Here is a 16360-nt window from a genome sequence, read left to right on the forward strand (position 1 = left end):
GGTCTCTGGGATAGTGCATGGGTTTTGGGTCGTGTCGGTGACTAGGTCAAATGGGGTAGCGTGTCTTGAGCCGTTGGCTATCCTTATGCTCTGCAGGCAAATGGGATTATGAGCCGTCGCATAATTTAACTTGATTTTGGATCACCCGAACCAGATCCAACCCGAAACTCAACCACGGATTTCGTCTTCTTGACCCATTTCTAGAATTTCAAACCCTTTCTCTCTCTTCATAGATCCATTCCTCCGACCACAATGCACACATCTCTGGCCGCCATTTTTTTTTTCCAACCATGCGTCTCAAATTTATTACGTAATGTTTTAACAAAATTTTCCAAATTAAAAAGGAAAACGCGGTTTGATCTTTCGAGAGAGAGAGAGAGAGAGAGAGAGAGAGAGAGAGAGAGAGAGAGAGAGAGAGAGAGAGAGAGAGAGAGAGAGAGAGAGAGAGAGAGAGAGAGAGAGAGAGAGAGAGAGAGAGAGAGAGAGAGAGAGAGAGGAAAAGAAAAGAAAAGAAAAGAAAAGACAAAGTACGAAACACAAATTTTATTACGTAATAAAGCATCTCAAATTTATTTTACAAACAACTTACCATATTCAGCTCTTCAAACCCAAACATCACAAACAAAGCCAAAACACACACACACAAACTCCACACAAATTCAAGCAAAAGTTTCAAAAAAGATGGTGGCGATGGTCCTTGCCATTATCAGCCTCTTTCTCTTCTCTCTTTGCTTCCTTCTTCTCATGATGCTTGTGGAGCACAAACCCACCAACTCCGACCGTCACCGCCGCTGCAACTTCCTCCTTGATCTTGTGCTCGTGTGTTGAAGCTAATAATAGAGTTTGAATGAGTTGAATTCACCTCCTCCTTCTCTTCGGCAGTAACTCATTCAACTCATTCAAACTCTATTATTAGCTTCAACACCCTCCCTTAAACTGAATTCTGCGGAAATCAGTTTAGGACTTCACTTCGTCATCTTGATATACATCTTGGATTCTGCACATTCCCATTTTTCTTCTAAGCTTCTCAAACAATGGTTGTTTCAAGGGCTTTGTGAATAGATCTGCGATTTGTTCATCACTTCGGCAAAAGTTGAGTTCAATAATGCCTTCTTTACACAAATCACGCAAGAAATGAAATCGAACATCGATGTGCTTTCTCCTTCCATGCAACACAGGATTTTTAGACAACTTAATAGTTGACATATTATCACAATATATAACCGTCGTACCTGGTTGCTTCTGATTAAGAATTTCAAGCATTTTTCTTAACCAAATTGATTGGCACGAGCATGCTGCTGCTGCCACAAATTCTGCTTCTGTAGTTGAGAGTGTTACAATAGGTTGCTTCCTTGAAGACCAGCAAATAGCTCCTGAACTCATCATGAAAATACTTCCTGAAGTACTTTTACGATCGTCTATATCACCTGCATAGTCGCTATCTGTATAGCCAACCATCTTCGGATCATCTCCTTTCTTGTAGAATAGCCCCAAATCAAAGGTTCCTCTCACATAACGAAGTATCCTTCTTGCTGCATTGAGATATTTTTCCGTTGGATGTTCCATGTAACGACTTATCATACTAACCGCATACATGATGTCTGGTCTTGTTGAAGTGAGGTACATCAAACTTCCCACAATTTGTTTGAAGTACCTATTATCAACCTCTCGCCCGTCAATATTCTTGTGCAACTTTAAACCCAATTCTGATGGAGTTCCAAATGTGCGCTCATCCAATTTAAATCTTTCAAGTAATTCTTGAGCATACTTCTTCTGACAGATAAAGTTACCTGCGGGAGTTTGAGTAACTTCTACTCCAAGAAAATATCTCATCAAGCCAAGATCTGTCATTTCAAATTCCTTCATCATGCTCTTCTTAAAAAATTCAAACATTTCTTCATTATTGCCAGTAAATATTAAATCATCAACGTATAAGCAAATAATGATAATGTTACCTCCCTTTTCAGTTTTCACATACAGCGTATGTTCATACGGGCATTTAGTGAATCCCATCTTTTCAAAATGAGAATCAATGCGACTGTACCATGCCCTTGGAGCTTGCTTCAAACCGTACAAAGCTTTCTTCAACTTGTATACTTGTTCCTCTTTGCCTTTTTGAACAAAACCTTCTGGTTGCTCCACATATACTTCTTCTTGAAGCTCTCCATGTAAGAAGGCCGATTTCACATCAAGTTGATAAATAGGCCAAGATTTCTGTGCTGCAATAGAAATTATGAGCCTGATAGTGTCTTGACGTGCCACTGGTGCAAATACCTCCTTATAATCAATTCCATACTTTTGCTTGTATCCTTTTGCAACAAGTCGCGCCTTGTACTTATCCACCTCACCGTTTTCATTCAACTTGGTTTTGAAAACCCATTTTACTCCGATTGTTTTCTGCCCTCTAGGAAGATCAGTGAGCTCCCAAGTCTTGTTCTTCTCTATGGATTTGATTTCACTGTCCATAGCTTCCTTCCATTTCTTCTCCTTTACTGCTTCTTCATAGACAATTGGATCACTATCCATAAAGAACGCAAAATAACCACTATCACTTGATTCATAGTCCATCTCATAATCAATCATCCAGTTTGATCTCTTTCTTGTTCTTGGATGTCTTTGATTATGATAATGATCTTCTTCTACTGGTTCTTCTTGTTGAGCTTGTGATGAGCTCTCTCCATGCTCATAGTGAGGCTGAATAGGGGCTTCAGTTTGTTCTTCTTCAAGATCTACAGAAATTTGCTGATTCACAGTGATCTTTTCTTCCCATGTCCAAGTCTTCTTTTCGTCAAAGACTACATCACGACTTACCACCACCTTCTTTGTCAAAGGATCATAAAGCTTGTACGCCTTAGAGGTCTCGCTTACTCCAAGGAATACACACTTCAAACTCTTGTCTTCAAGTTTCTTCCTTTTCTCATCAGGAACGTGTGCATATGCTATGCACCCAAAGATTCTAAAGTGGTCTACTGCAGGTTTTCTTCCGCTCCATGCTTCTTGTGGAGTCATATCTCTAACAGAAAAGGTAGGACTCCGGTTGAGAATGTGAACGGACCACACGACAGCTTCTGGCCAGAATTCCTTCGGGACTTCTCCTTTATTTAGTAAACTTCGAACCATGTTGAGAATGGTCCTGTTTTTCCTTTCGGCCACACCATTTTGTTGTGGTGTATATGCTGTTGTTAACTGCCTCCGTATGCCCTTCTCTTCACAAAATTGAATAAACTCGTTCGAGCAGAATTCTCCACCTCTGTCAGTTCTTAAAGCCTTGACTCTTCTTCCAGTTTCCGTCTTCATAGTAGCACAAAACTTTTTGAAGCAATCAAAGGCTTCTGATTTGGCGTGCAAGAAATAAGTCCATGTTTTTCGACTAAAATCATCGATGAGGGTCATGAAATATTTCTTGTTACCATTTGATGCTGGAGAGATGGGACCACATATGTCCGAATGAATCAACTCCAAAATTGCTTGAGCTCTTCTTGATTTTCCAGATGGAAAATAGTTTCTTTCATGTTTTGCTACTACACAGCTCTCGCAAATTTCCGTTGGTGGAGTAATATCTGGCAACCCAGTTACCATCTTCTTTGAGGACAACGTCTTTAATCCTTTGAAGTGTAGATGACCATACCTAAAATTCCAAAGCCAGGTGGTATCTTCTTTCTTCACCATCAAACTTTTGGCAACGATATTTAACGTCAACGGATATAGACGGTTGGTGGTCATCTTCATCTTAGCAATCGATCCTCTTTTGGAGTCATAAATTTCACATTCATCATTTTGGAATGTGATCACATACCCCTTTTCTTGTAACTTACCGATACTAAGTAAGTTGGCTTTCAGATCAGGGATGTAGAATACATTAGAAATAGACTCTACAAAGCCATTTCTAGTCTTGATATCTACGGTTCCTTTCCCCATCACTTGGAGAGTTGAATTGTTGCCAAGAGAAACCGTAGTATGAAAATTTTCATCTAGAGTTGAGAAGAATTCCTTACAACCTGTCATATGATTGCTGCATCCAGAGTCTACGACCCATACACCTTGATCTGCAACCTTCATAGCATGGAATGACATTAATAATGTTTCTTCTTCTCTTCTCTCCACAAAATTGGATTGATCTCTTTTCTCCTTTTGGAGCCTGGTATAGCATTCATTTTTGTAATGTCCAAGGCGTCCACATCTGTAACATTCCACCTTAGACTTGTCAAAGTGTCTCTTGCCTTTGTTGTCATAATCGTTTCTGACTAGATCTGCTGACCTGCCAACATCTCCACTTCTTTCTCGACTGCCTCTCCCACGACCTCTGCCTCTTCTTTGCCCTCTACCTCTAGAGCTTGAAGTTTCACTTGGTGTGGATATCTTTAAGGCTGTCATCTCCTCTATTGCACTTGTACGATTGAGCCTCTGCTCATGTACTAACAGGGAGCTTTGGAGTTCATCTATTTGCATCTCTTCGACATTGTTTGCTTCTTCGATAGAACATACAATGTAATCGAACTTTGGAGTTAGTGATCGCAAAATCTTTTCTACGACTGCAACCTCCGTGATTGAACCACCATGCATCCTCATTTTACTTGCAAGACTTATAACCTTGCCAATATAATCATTCACCGTTTCTCCCTTTTGCATTTGGAGAATTTCAAAGTCTCTTCTGACGGCTTGTAGTTGAGCACGTTTTACTCTCGTTGAGCCTTGATACTTCCTCCTCATAGAATCCCAAATTTCCTTGGATGTCTTCTTCTGAAGCATTGTTTCCAAGATAGTCCTGTCAATGGACTGAAATAAATAGTTCTTGACCTTCAGGTCCTTCAATTTCAATGCTGCCAACAGTTACTGTTGACCAGCTGAGAGTACCTCGCCTTCATTTGGCTCTTCATAACCCGTTTCCACCATATCAAAGAACTCCTTTGATCTGAGAAAATTTTCCATCAACATCGCCCAATGATCATAGTGACCATCGAACCTCGGGATGGCGGGTTGAACGTAGCTCTCAACCTTTTTTTCTGCTACCATTTTTTTGCTGCTGCAAGATTGCTCTGATACCAGTTGTTGGTGACAACAGAAAACTGAAGTGAGATTGAGAGGAGGAGTGATTTGAATGATGGGGAGGGAGGTCCTTTTATAGGGGGATTCCCGGAGTTGGTTGAGATTTGTGTGGACGAAATTGAATTCACCTCCTCCTTCTCTTCGGCAGTAACTCATTCAACTCATTCAAACTCTATTATTAGCTTCAACACACGAGCACAAGATCAAGGAGTGTCCCACGAGCACAAACTCTATTATTAGTTTATTGGGATTGGGAGTGTCCCACATTGGTTAATTTAGTGGAAGATCTTGTTGAGGATTATTGGGATCGGGAGTGTCCCACATTGGTTAATTTAGTGGAAGATAATGGGTTTATAAGTGAGGAATACTATCTCCATTGGTATGAGGCCTTTTGGGGAAACCCAAAGCAAAGCCATGAGAGCTTAGGCTCAAAGTGGACAATATCATACCATTGTGGAGAGTCGTGATTCCTAACATCGTGGCTATGCTCGCTGTCTTTCTTCGCCTCGTGCTTCTCATGCTGCAACAACGAGAACAACAGAGGTTAACTGTACTTTTATTTGATTAGAAGAGAATTTGGTTAACTACCAGAGCATAGGCACTAGCGGCGGTGGCACGGAGCTCGCCGAGGTGTTCAAAGTGCTTGTGGTGCTTCTTTTCTTTCTCGTAGTCGACGTTGCCGCCAGAGTACTCTTCTCCTTCTTTGTGGTGGTGAAGGTGAAGGTGGTGGTGATGGCCTTGCTCTTCTTCTGCCATGGCTTTGAGAGATTTGGTATGGAAAATTGTTGCTTTGTGGGGGTGGTGTGATGTTTGGGTGTGGGAGAAGTTGGATTTTATACTACTTTGCAGGGGTAATTGTGGAAATGAATTAAGTGTTCCAAAAGTCGGAAGCTTAAGACTTAAGAGACTACTAGAAAATAATTTCATAATTATTGTCCAAATTTAATTGTTAGGTTGGTGGAGCCCATCTCTAGGAGTTAGAATATTATGTTTCTACGAGATATCCAGTACCTCTTTGTAAAGACAACTGAGCTCAACTGTATGGGAAAGAAATTGTGAGATTGCATGTTCCAGTGTCGATAGTGTCAGTTCGGGATCCATGCTTTAAGTCGACGTTTTGGCATAGACTTTAGAAAGCGTTGAGTTCCGACCTCAACTTCATCAAAACCTTCCACCCACAAATTGATGGCCAAACGGAGCGATTGAACCAAATTCTAGGAGTCGTGCTACGAGCATGCATTATGGAATTCACAGGATGTTGGGACACCAAACTACATCTGATGGAATTCTCGTACAACAACAACTTCCAAGCAATTATTGAGATGACACCGTTCGAAGCGTTATATGAAAAACAGTGTAGATTCTCATTGTGCTGAGACGAAGTAGGTGAATGAGAACTGGTCTACATTACAAACGAGGCTAAGCGCAGACAAGAGTTATGCAGATGTAAGGGGTAGAAACCTATAATTCGAGGTAGGGGACATGCTGTTCCCAAAAGTAGTTCCTATGAAGATTGTCCTAAGGTTTTGACTTAAGGGCAAGCTAACCCCCCGTTTTATTAGACCCTTCAAAATCCTAGAACAAATAGGTCTGGTGGCGTATAAGTTAGCTTTACCACCCTCGCTCTCGTGTGTACACGACGTATTCCACGTATCCATGCTAAGAAAATATATCACGAACTCTATGCATGTGATAGATTATAAACCTCTTGATTTTAAAGAAGACTTAAGTTATGAAGAAAAGCAAGTTCAAATTATTGCTTGAGAGGTGAAAGCGTTACGTAATAGGAATATTGACTTCGATAGGGTGGCGGAACCACCAAACCGAGGAAGCTACGTGGGAGTGGGAGGATGAAATAAAAGAAAAACACCCTGCGCTAAGGCAAGAATTCGAGACTTTCGAGGATGAAAGTTCTTTTTAAAGGTATATAATGTAACATATAAAAATAAAAAATAAAATAATATCTGAAAATGCTGGCGGATTGCAAAAATCCCATCGTTCCAAGACCACACGACACGCCTCCCCTATGCCCACGCTCCTCCAAACACTTTCAAATCCTCTCGGGCACACTTCAGACACTCTGCAAGGAGGAAAGACAAAAAAAAAAAGAATGAGAGAGAGAGAGGGATAGATCAGAAAACGCTCTGGTGAGACAGAACCCATAGATTCGACAGCGAAACAACCTACCCAAGCCACGAAAGGAATCACCAAGAACGGTACACACGAAGAAGGTAAGCTTTCACGCCTTAACAATGTAATTTAGCGTCGGAAAAGAGAATTCAAGTTTCGAATTGGTTGGCCATCCATAAAATTACATGAGAGGTGAAGAGGAAGAAGAAGCGACGAAGAATCAAGGGAAAACAACGAGAAACGAATGTCAGAACGACATTACAGAAGCGAGAAATTTCATTGGAGAATCGTGTGAACCGAGTGGAGAAGACGAAGTCTATGGGCTTCATGTTGGGAATGGGATATTGAAAGAATAAGTATAGATCAAAGCTAAGTAAATTATGGAAATCTAGATAAATTCAAATCTACTAACAATCTCCTAAAATATTGGTAGTTTGAATAATTTGAATCATATCTCAACTACTTTACCTCGAATCTTCATTTTGAATACTTTGAATCATATCTCAACACTCTCTCTTGATTCAAAGTAGAGAGCTTTTCTTTTTTGACAAAGTCTTCGTAAGTATGTTTGCTTTAACTTGTATAATGTCTGTCTCAGCTTATATACCTTTGTTTCTTTGTCTTCCTTTATGAATCCCTCTGGTTGTGTTACATAGACCTTTTCTGGTAAATCTCCATAAAACTTTTCGTTTGGTAAGTCAACCATATCCTAAGTTCCATTTTTCTCAATGAACTGCATCTCTACTACCATGGCTTTCTTCCATTCTTCTTCTTCAGTTGCTTCTTCATAATTCATAGGGTTTGAAACAATAAGAGCAAATTGACTTCTTCAGTTGCTTCTTCATAATTCATAGGGTTTGAAACAATAAGAGCAAATTGACATGATGCATATATGTTAGCTAAAGATTTATATTTCCTTGGAGGTGTCACATCCGAAAGTTCTTCAAGAGAAGAATTGTTGTTTAGTGATGCTGAAGATGATGAATTTGACACATTTTGTGTTGCAGTGGAGGCACTAGTAGATGTGCACTGAAGTTGACCCTTGTCTCTTCATTTGGAGAAACTTCAATTGTAATCTTTTGCTGCTCCTGTTCTTTACTTCAATCCCAACTCACGTTTTCATTAAATATTACATCCCTTCTAACTAAAATCTTTTCACAGAGGGGTTGTATAATTTATATGTCTTTCATTGAGTACAATAGCCAATGAAAATGTATTTTTTCAGTTTTTTCATCAAGCTTTTGACGAGTTTGAGGATGTTTCAAAGCATAAGCAACACAACCAAAGACTCGTAAATGACTTACATATGGTTTCCTTCCATGCCATGCTTCACAAGGAGTTCGATTCATAACAGCCTTTATTGGTGAGAGATTTAATAGATAAATAGATGTTGCTACAGCTTCTGCCCAAAATTGGTTTTGAAGTCTCCTTGTTTGTAACATACTTTTTGTCATCTCCACAATAGTTCGATTTTTTCGTTCAGCGATTTCATTTTGTTCTGGAGTGTAGGGAGTTGTTAACTCCCTTTGGATGCCTTCTTCTTCACAAAACAGATTGAACTCTTTAGATATGAACTCGCCACCTCTGTATGTGCGAAGAACTTTAATGTGACAATCACTTTAGTTCTCCACCCTAGCTTTAAAAATCTGGAACTTCTGAAAAGTTTCTGACTTATGTTGTAGGAAGTAAACCCAGCTCATGCGACTATAGTCATCAATGAATAGTAAAAAGCATATACTCCCACCCAAGGACCTCGTTTGCATTGGCCCACATAAATCAGTATGAATTAGTTCTAGATAATGTGAAGCTCTTTTAGCTTTTCCAACCGGAAAGGACTTCCTAGTCTGCTTCCCATAAATGCATCCTTCACATAAATGCATCATTCACATAAATTAGTTGTATCAATTCTTGGTAATCCAAAAACCATACCTTTATCCCTGAGTATTTTCAGACCCTTCATATGAAGATGTCCATATCTGAGATGTCATAATGTCTCCTTCACTTGTAGTGTCTTTTTTTCATTCCTTTTTTATGATCTATTGATTCTTGTCTCATGAGCCTGAAGCGAGCCCATCAGTTCATCAATGGAGAGTATTGATAGATCCTTAGCTTCTTCTATGGCAGCCACCACATGGTTAAACTTTGGAGTTAAGCTTTTCAACACCTTTGCAACAATTGTTTATCTGAAATTTTCTCTCCATAGGTATGCATCTGACTGACTATTGTCATTGCTCTTGACAAAAAGTCAGCAATTGATTTGTCATTCGTCATGAGCAGAGTTTCAAAATCACGTCTTAGAGATTGCAATTTCACTGTTATGACCTTTGAATCTCCTAGAAATCCTTCTGTACAATTGACCATGCTTGCTTTGATGTGGTTGCTGTTGCAATTCGTGAAAAAATACTCTCATGAACTGCTTGCTGAATAATTAATAGAGCCTTGGCATCGTTTTTCTTGGTTTCTCTTAGTCTCTCCTTTTCTTCTACTGTGGGTTCTAATACATCAACAAACCCGTGCTCCACCAAGTCCCATAGCTCCTGCGACTCGAGCAAGGTCTTCATCTTAATGCTCCACCACTCATATTTCTCAACCATTAAAGATTGGTAACAGTGGTGCAGAGGAAGAAAAACAAGCTACTGCCATTTTTGTTTTGTGAAAAAAAAGTAATCACTCACCCTCGTGTTGACAGGAACTTGGCTCTGATACCAAATTTGTTAGGGAAAGGGATATTGAAATAGATAGAAATAGATCAAAGCTGTAGTGCTTTATTATTGTTTCTGACTCAATGCTTAAAGTTACACCATTCCAATATTTATAGGCACTATCCAGAAAGAGTAAATGATGGAAATATAGATAAATTCAAATCTACTGACAATCTCCTAAAATCTTGGTAATTTGAATACTTTAAATCATATCTCAACTACATTAAATTATATCTCCATTTTGAATACTTTGAATCATATCTGAGCACTTCAGGTCAGATCCGAATTAGGTATCCAAATGTGCCTATACCAAATTACGGAAGCCTAACCCATTTCAGCCCAAAACCAAGACCAACTTGCCACCCTGCAGCTGCAACCAGCGTACGCGCACGCCTCTATGCATGGCCCACGTTTCGACCCAGTACACTAATGCCTTGGGCTAAAACCTAAACTGGTCTGCAGCAGCCCATAATTCGTGAACCACAACCTGTGAACCGAGTGCCCGCACGCGACCCATGCCTTGACCTGAAAACAACCTGCACACGTGGCGGTTCCACAACTTAGTTTCTCGGATATTCGGCTCGGTATTCATATTTTAGCCTTATTTCCACCGTTTAGAACCTCCCAAACTTATTTCGACCCTAAATAAGGTAATTTAGATCATTATAATGCCGCACTTCACAAATTTAAATTGAGATTATATTAAAATTGTGAAGGACTAACAAAAGACGATGAATAACCTAATAGGAAACGAAAACCGACGATAGCTTGGAGCGCTTTTGAGGAGTGGGAACTAACGTAATTAAATTAGGGAGAATGCTAGCTAAGGCCAATTAAGTAAGTAACCCTACTATCGTTGGTTATAAATTGTGTGTTGTATGATGACACGTCCCCATGGTTTCGCACGTGTCTTAGGCCATATATGTAGATAGTTATGAAATATCACGTGAATGTTATGTGATGTGATTGTTATGCTCTGTTTGATGAACTAATATGCTTTATGATATGTTGCGTTATAATATGTTATGTTGCTGACATGCTCGAGATTGTTATTATGATTGTTATAATATATGATATGATATGTGCACGTTATGGAATGATATGTTTAAAAGCATGGAAAACGTTATGATATGGTTGACATGAGACATGAATTATATGCTATGATTGTCATGTGAAATGATAAACCAACATGAAATACAACCTCGACTTACATAGTATTGATGTGACGGTTGCTACTCCTAACGAGTGTTTGACATCAGCATCTCCTAGAGAATGCTCGCTCGACCAGAAAGGGGCCCAAAAGATGTGTGAACCGACTGGTGGGTCCATACTCGCATGTGTGTACCGTAAGTAGGGAAAGTAATTACACATCCAAGTTGCCCATTAAGATAGCCGTCGTAGGAACGTAGGCTATTATCATAGGTCTCGTGCATGTAACTATGCGTATTTGCATTTGACCTCGATAGGGAGGTCACTTACTGAGTATTTCTCAAAACACTCAAGCCACATGCTACTCTATATTTCAGGTAAAGGTAAGACGCTTTTGCACAGCTGACGGTGGCATCACACTTAAGAGACTATGACACATGTTTAGAATATGTTCGTATTTTAATTTTAGTAGACTAACGGTTAGTATAGGTTAAATTGCATTTCCATTTTAATATAGTATAGGTTACTATAAATTATTTCATTTGGTATTGTTTTTAGTTTTATTTCAATATGTATTAGTTTATTCCAAAGCATTAAATGAAGCATTCAACACAGAAATTAATTTTACTGTAAAGTTTAAAATGATTTATTTCCGCATTTAGTTCATGATATGTGTACATTGGCGGCCTTAGGTTAAGTAGAAAATTTAGAGTCGTTATACGTTTAATTGAGTCGGCCACGCCATCATCTTCAACCTCAGAATTTAAGGGAAGATGCTGAGACCGTGGATTAATGTAAATTGTCTTCCACATCCTCATATAATAGTTATTTCTCCTTTATTCCTTCTACAAACTTATAGAGGGTGTTTCAATAAAGGACTATAGACTTGTTTTGTGGGCTCTTGTGCACGGTAGACGAAGTTATACACTAGAGAAAACACGTTGGAAGTCATCTTCTTCGTTAGAGCGTAACCATGTCTTTCCTCTAATTGTTGAGGCATTTCTTGAGTTTATTAGCCCTCGGTCCCTTCAGTAAAAAAAAACCCTTCTTCCCTTGCCCTTAACCTAATGGAATAGGCCTCAAGTAATGAATTTATGTGTGGTTCTCCAATTTTAAAGGTCGAAGACTATAGATTTTCGGTCAACCTTCGGGTAGAATTACTCCTTATTGGGTAGAGCGTCCTAGACCACCTTAGCTCTCAACTCCTTTGGGAAAAGGTTTTCTCTTTAATCAAGAAGTTAAAAGAATAGGATTTAAGCATGGATTGATTTTGAATTTTCCTAATTTGTTAAAAAAACTTACCCATATCTTTCTCCAAATTCTTTACTCAAACATTTTCGTGATCTTCTACAACTTTACTCATTGGACTTCGAGAAATTGAATGATATGGGTCTTATTGGACGAATTTTTTTGGGAGCCTCAATTGAGCTAGCTTCCCTTACTCAAAAGTGGCCTCCAAAGCTTGAATTGGGAAAGACGTTCAGTCATTGTTAGCCCTCAAATTTTAAAGGAAACTTATGAGTAATCTTGATACGATGGTGTAGCCCTCAAATTCTAAAAGAAACTTGTGAGTAATCTTGATACGATGGTGTAAGAAGTGACTTGAGCTCAAATGGTGAAGTTTAGCTTGCTTGAAACCCAAAAATGAATGGTTTATAACTTGGAATTTAGGTGACGCTAGACTCTTTCTTGGTGCCAATTGAAAGCCATTAATTTCTTTTTATAGCCCAACCATCCACCTACTTTGAAAGCCTAGATTTGGCTTAAATTTGGAGTAGAGTTTTTGAAACTTTTTACTAGAAAAATAAATTTACTCTGTTCCGTCTCTTACCGTGTTCGACTATCAAATTCCATTATTAAATATTTAGGTGGGAGGGATTCATAGGTCATATCTAGAAATAAGACAACTTGAACCGTTTGATCTTACAAAATCTAATATTTACTCTGAGGTTGTTTTACAATTATTTAATTTTTAGGTTTTCGACTATCGAATTCTATCATTGAATGTTTAGGTGGGAGGGATTCATAGATCAGAAATCAGACATCTTGGACATTTGGATCTTACCATTTTTAGGTTTTCGACTATCGAATTCTATCATTGAATGTTTAGGTGGGAGGGATTCATAGATCAGAAATCAGACATCTTGGACATTTGGATCTTACCAAATCTAAGATTTACTCGAGTGTCATTTTGCAATTATTTAATTTTTAGTTTTTTTTTTTTATTTTTAATTAGTTACCTTATTTTGGTCATTCTCGGTCTTGGGCCATTGAGATACATTCTCTATAATTCAATAAAATACAAGAAGTTTCATAAAAATGAAGAAACTTACATTTTTGTCAACCTTTCTTCACATGTTCTTTCCAACTTCGTTGGAGCTTTACAAAATATTGCTTGGCATTAAAATTTTCATCTTCAACGCTACTAACTCGTCTTTATTATTACGAATATACACAATGAGTTTTCCATAAATAGTTGGTCTCGATAGCTCCAATATGCCTTCAGTTTTAAGTTCGGTTGATTCAACAGTTTAGTCCAATTCAATTAAACTAGTTCAGTTCAACCATCATTATTTAACTTAGTTTGAACATTAATATGCTTTTCTTCTCTCATCGTAAGCTAAGTTCTTTTGGAAAGACTGGTTTAAGTTTTTTTTAGGAATTGACTAAGTACTGACTACCTAACCGTGACTTTGGATTGAAGTATGGATTGAAGTAGGTTGTTTACTGCTATTTGTATAGAGATAAATGATTTTCTTGTTAAATAAAGTAAATTTTCAATTTTATGAATTCTTTTGTGAAAAATACTAACCCTCTTCCTTAAGACCAATAAAAAGAATATAAGACACTAATTTTCTTACCTAAATCAAAGCTTCTACCTGCATTTTTGTAATAATATATATGGAAACATTTTCAAATGAAATCGTGGACTTATAAGCTTAATTTGAAATAAGAAATGTAAGTTCAATATTATCTATAGACTATTAAGAAAAATAACTGCATACTACCATCCTAGCTTAGTTGTTTTTATGGCCATTCCATTTACCTTTACTTGAAAAGCACGTGACTTGAGTATTTTAAAAAAAAATACTCAATAATTAACTATACGGTTGGGGTTAGGTAATGTCAGGTAATGCAATCACACACATACATGATTACACTTATCATTTTTAAATAACATAGTATGACCTGGTGAATGTAGCTGGTGAATTCGGGTTAGCACGTGTGAGTCTCTGGGTTAGTACGTGGGTTTTAGGTCGCATCGAGTGGGCTAGACGGGTAACATGTCTTGGGTGGTGGGTTGTCCTTTTCCTGCGCACACAAATGGGCTTCTAGGGCATCACCGAATTTCAATTGATTTATGGGTCACCCAAACAGGATCCAACCAAACGCGGTTTGATCAATCAAGAAAAATAAATAAATAAATAGAGAAGCACATGAAAGATAAACTTTATTACGTAATAAAGCATCTCAAATTTATTTTACAAACAACTTACCATATTTAGCTCTTCAAACCCAAACATCACACACAAAGCCAAAACACACATACACACAAACAACTCCACACAGATTCAAGCCAAAGTTTCAAAAAAGATGGTGGTGATGGTCCTTGCCATGATGATCCTCTTTCTCTTCTCTCTTTGCTTCCTTCTTCTCATGATGCTCGTGGAGCACAAACCCACCAGCTCCGACCGCCACCGCCGCTGCAACTTCCTCCTTGATCTTGTGCCCGTGGCTATGCTCGCTGTCTTTCTTCGCCTCGTGCTTCTCATGCTGCAACAATGAGAACAACATAGGTTAATTTTTTTTTTATTTGATTAGGAATTTAGAGGAGCAAACAAGAAGAGGATTCGATTAAGTACCAGAGAATAGGCACCAGCGGCAACGGCACCGAGCTCGCCGAGGTGTTCAAGGTGCTTGTGGTGCTTCTTTTCTTTCTCGTAGTCAACGTCGCCGCCGGAGTACTCTTCTCCTTCTTTGTGGTGGTGAGGGTGAAGGTGGTGGTGGTGGCGGCCTTGCTTTTCTTCCGCCATGGCTTTGAGGGCTTTAGTATGGAAAATTGTTGCTTTGTTGGGGATGGTGTGATGTTTGGGTGTGGGAGAAGTTGGATTTTATACTACTTTGTAGGGGTAATTGTGGAAATGAATTAAGTGTTCCAAAAGTCGGAAGCTTGAGACTTAAGAGACTACAGTCTCTAGAAAATAATTTCATAATTATTGTCCAAATTTAATTAAGTTGGTGGAGCCCATATCTAGGAGTATAGAATATTATGTTTCTACCCGATAACAGTACCACCCTGTAAAGTCAAACGTGGTCATAGATGTACAAAGTTGTAAAACATATGGAATAGACAATTGAGCTCAATTGTATGTAAAAGAAATTGTGAGGTATCGGGATCCATGCTTTAAGTCGGTGTTTTGGCATAGACTTTAGAAAGCGTTGGGTTCCCACCTCAACTTCATCAATACTTTCCACCCACAAATTGATGGATAAATGGAGCGATTGAACCAAATTCTAGGAGTCATGCTACGAGCACGCATTATGGAATTCACAGGAGGTTGGGACACCAAACTAAATCTGATGGAATTCTCGTACAACAACAGCTTCCAAGCAACTATTGAGATGACACCGTTCGAAGCGTTATATGAAAAACATTGTCGATTCTCATTGTGCTGAGACGAAGTAGGTGAACGAGAATTGATCTACATTACAAACGAGGCTAAGCGCAGATAAAAGAGCTATGCAGATGTAAGGGGTAGAAACCTATAATTCGAGGTAGGGGACATGGTGTTCCCGAAAGTAGTTCTTGTGAAGATTGTCCTAAGGTTTGGACATAAGGGCAAGCTAACCCCCCGTTTTATCAGACATTTCAAAATCCTAGAACAAATAGGTCCGATAGCGTATAAGTTAGCTTTACCACCCTCGCTCTCGTGTGTACATGACGTATTCCACGTATCCATGCTAAGAAAATATATCACGAACTCTATGCACGTGATAGATTATAAACCTCTTGATTTTAAAGAAGACTTAAGTTACGAAGAAAAACAAGTTCAAATTCTTGCTTGAGAGGTGAATGCGTTACGTAATAGGAATATCGACTTCATTAGGGTGGCAGAACCACCAAACCGAGGAAGCCGAGGAAGCTACGTGGGAGTGGGAGGATGAAATAAAAGAAAAACACCCTGCGCTAAGGCAAGAATTCGAGACTTTTGAGGATGAAAGTTCTTTTTAAGGGTATATAATGTAACATATGAAAATAAAAAAAATAAAAAAATAAAATCTGAAAACGCTGGCCGATTGCAAGAATTCCATCGTTCCAAGACCACACGATA

General features: G+C 38.7%; 2 protein-coding genes across 2 annotated transcripts; both read right to left on the reverse strand.

Annotated features, from left to right (window-relative positions):
• Positions 1-531: 531 nt before the first annotated feature.
• Positions 532-5872, reverse strand: LOC111784323 (abscisic stress-ripening protein 3-like). Its single transcript, XM_023665061.2, has 3 exons — positions 5635-5872; positions 5522-5566; positions 532-816 (listed from the first exon to the last, which is right to left on the reverse strand). Exons 1-3 carry the CDS (start codon positions 5800-5802, stop codon positions 673-675), a joined length of 357 nt encoding a protein of 118 aa, XP_023520829.2. The 5' UTR covers positions 5803-5872; the 3' UTR covers positions 532-672.
• An 8587-nt stretch (positions 5873-14459) lies between these two features.
• On the reverse strand, positions 14460-15110 carry LOC147792342 (abscisic stress-ripening protein 2-like). The gene is made up of 2 exons (XM_087124588.1): positions 14891-15110; positions 14460-14801 (listed from the first exon to the last, which is right to left on the reverse strand). Exons 1-2 carry the CDS (start codon positions 15059-15061, stop codon positions 14613-14615), a joined length of 360 nt encoding a protein of 119 aa, XP_086980714.1. The 5' UTR covers positions 15062-15110; the 3' UTR covers positions 14460-14612.
• Between the last annotated feature and the right edge of the window lie 1250 nt (positions 15111-16360).

Source organism: Cucurbita pepo, chromosome 6 (assembly GCF_057944985.1).
Source record: "Cucurbita pepo subsp. pepo isolate OVF chromosome 6, ASM5794498v1, whole genome shotgun sequence".
In the NCBI taxonomy this organism is placed as follows: Eukaryota; Viridiplantae; Streptophyta; class Magnoliopsida; order Cucurbitales; family Cucurbitaceae; genus Cucurbita; species Cucurbita pepo.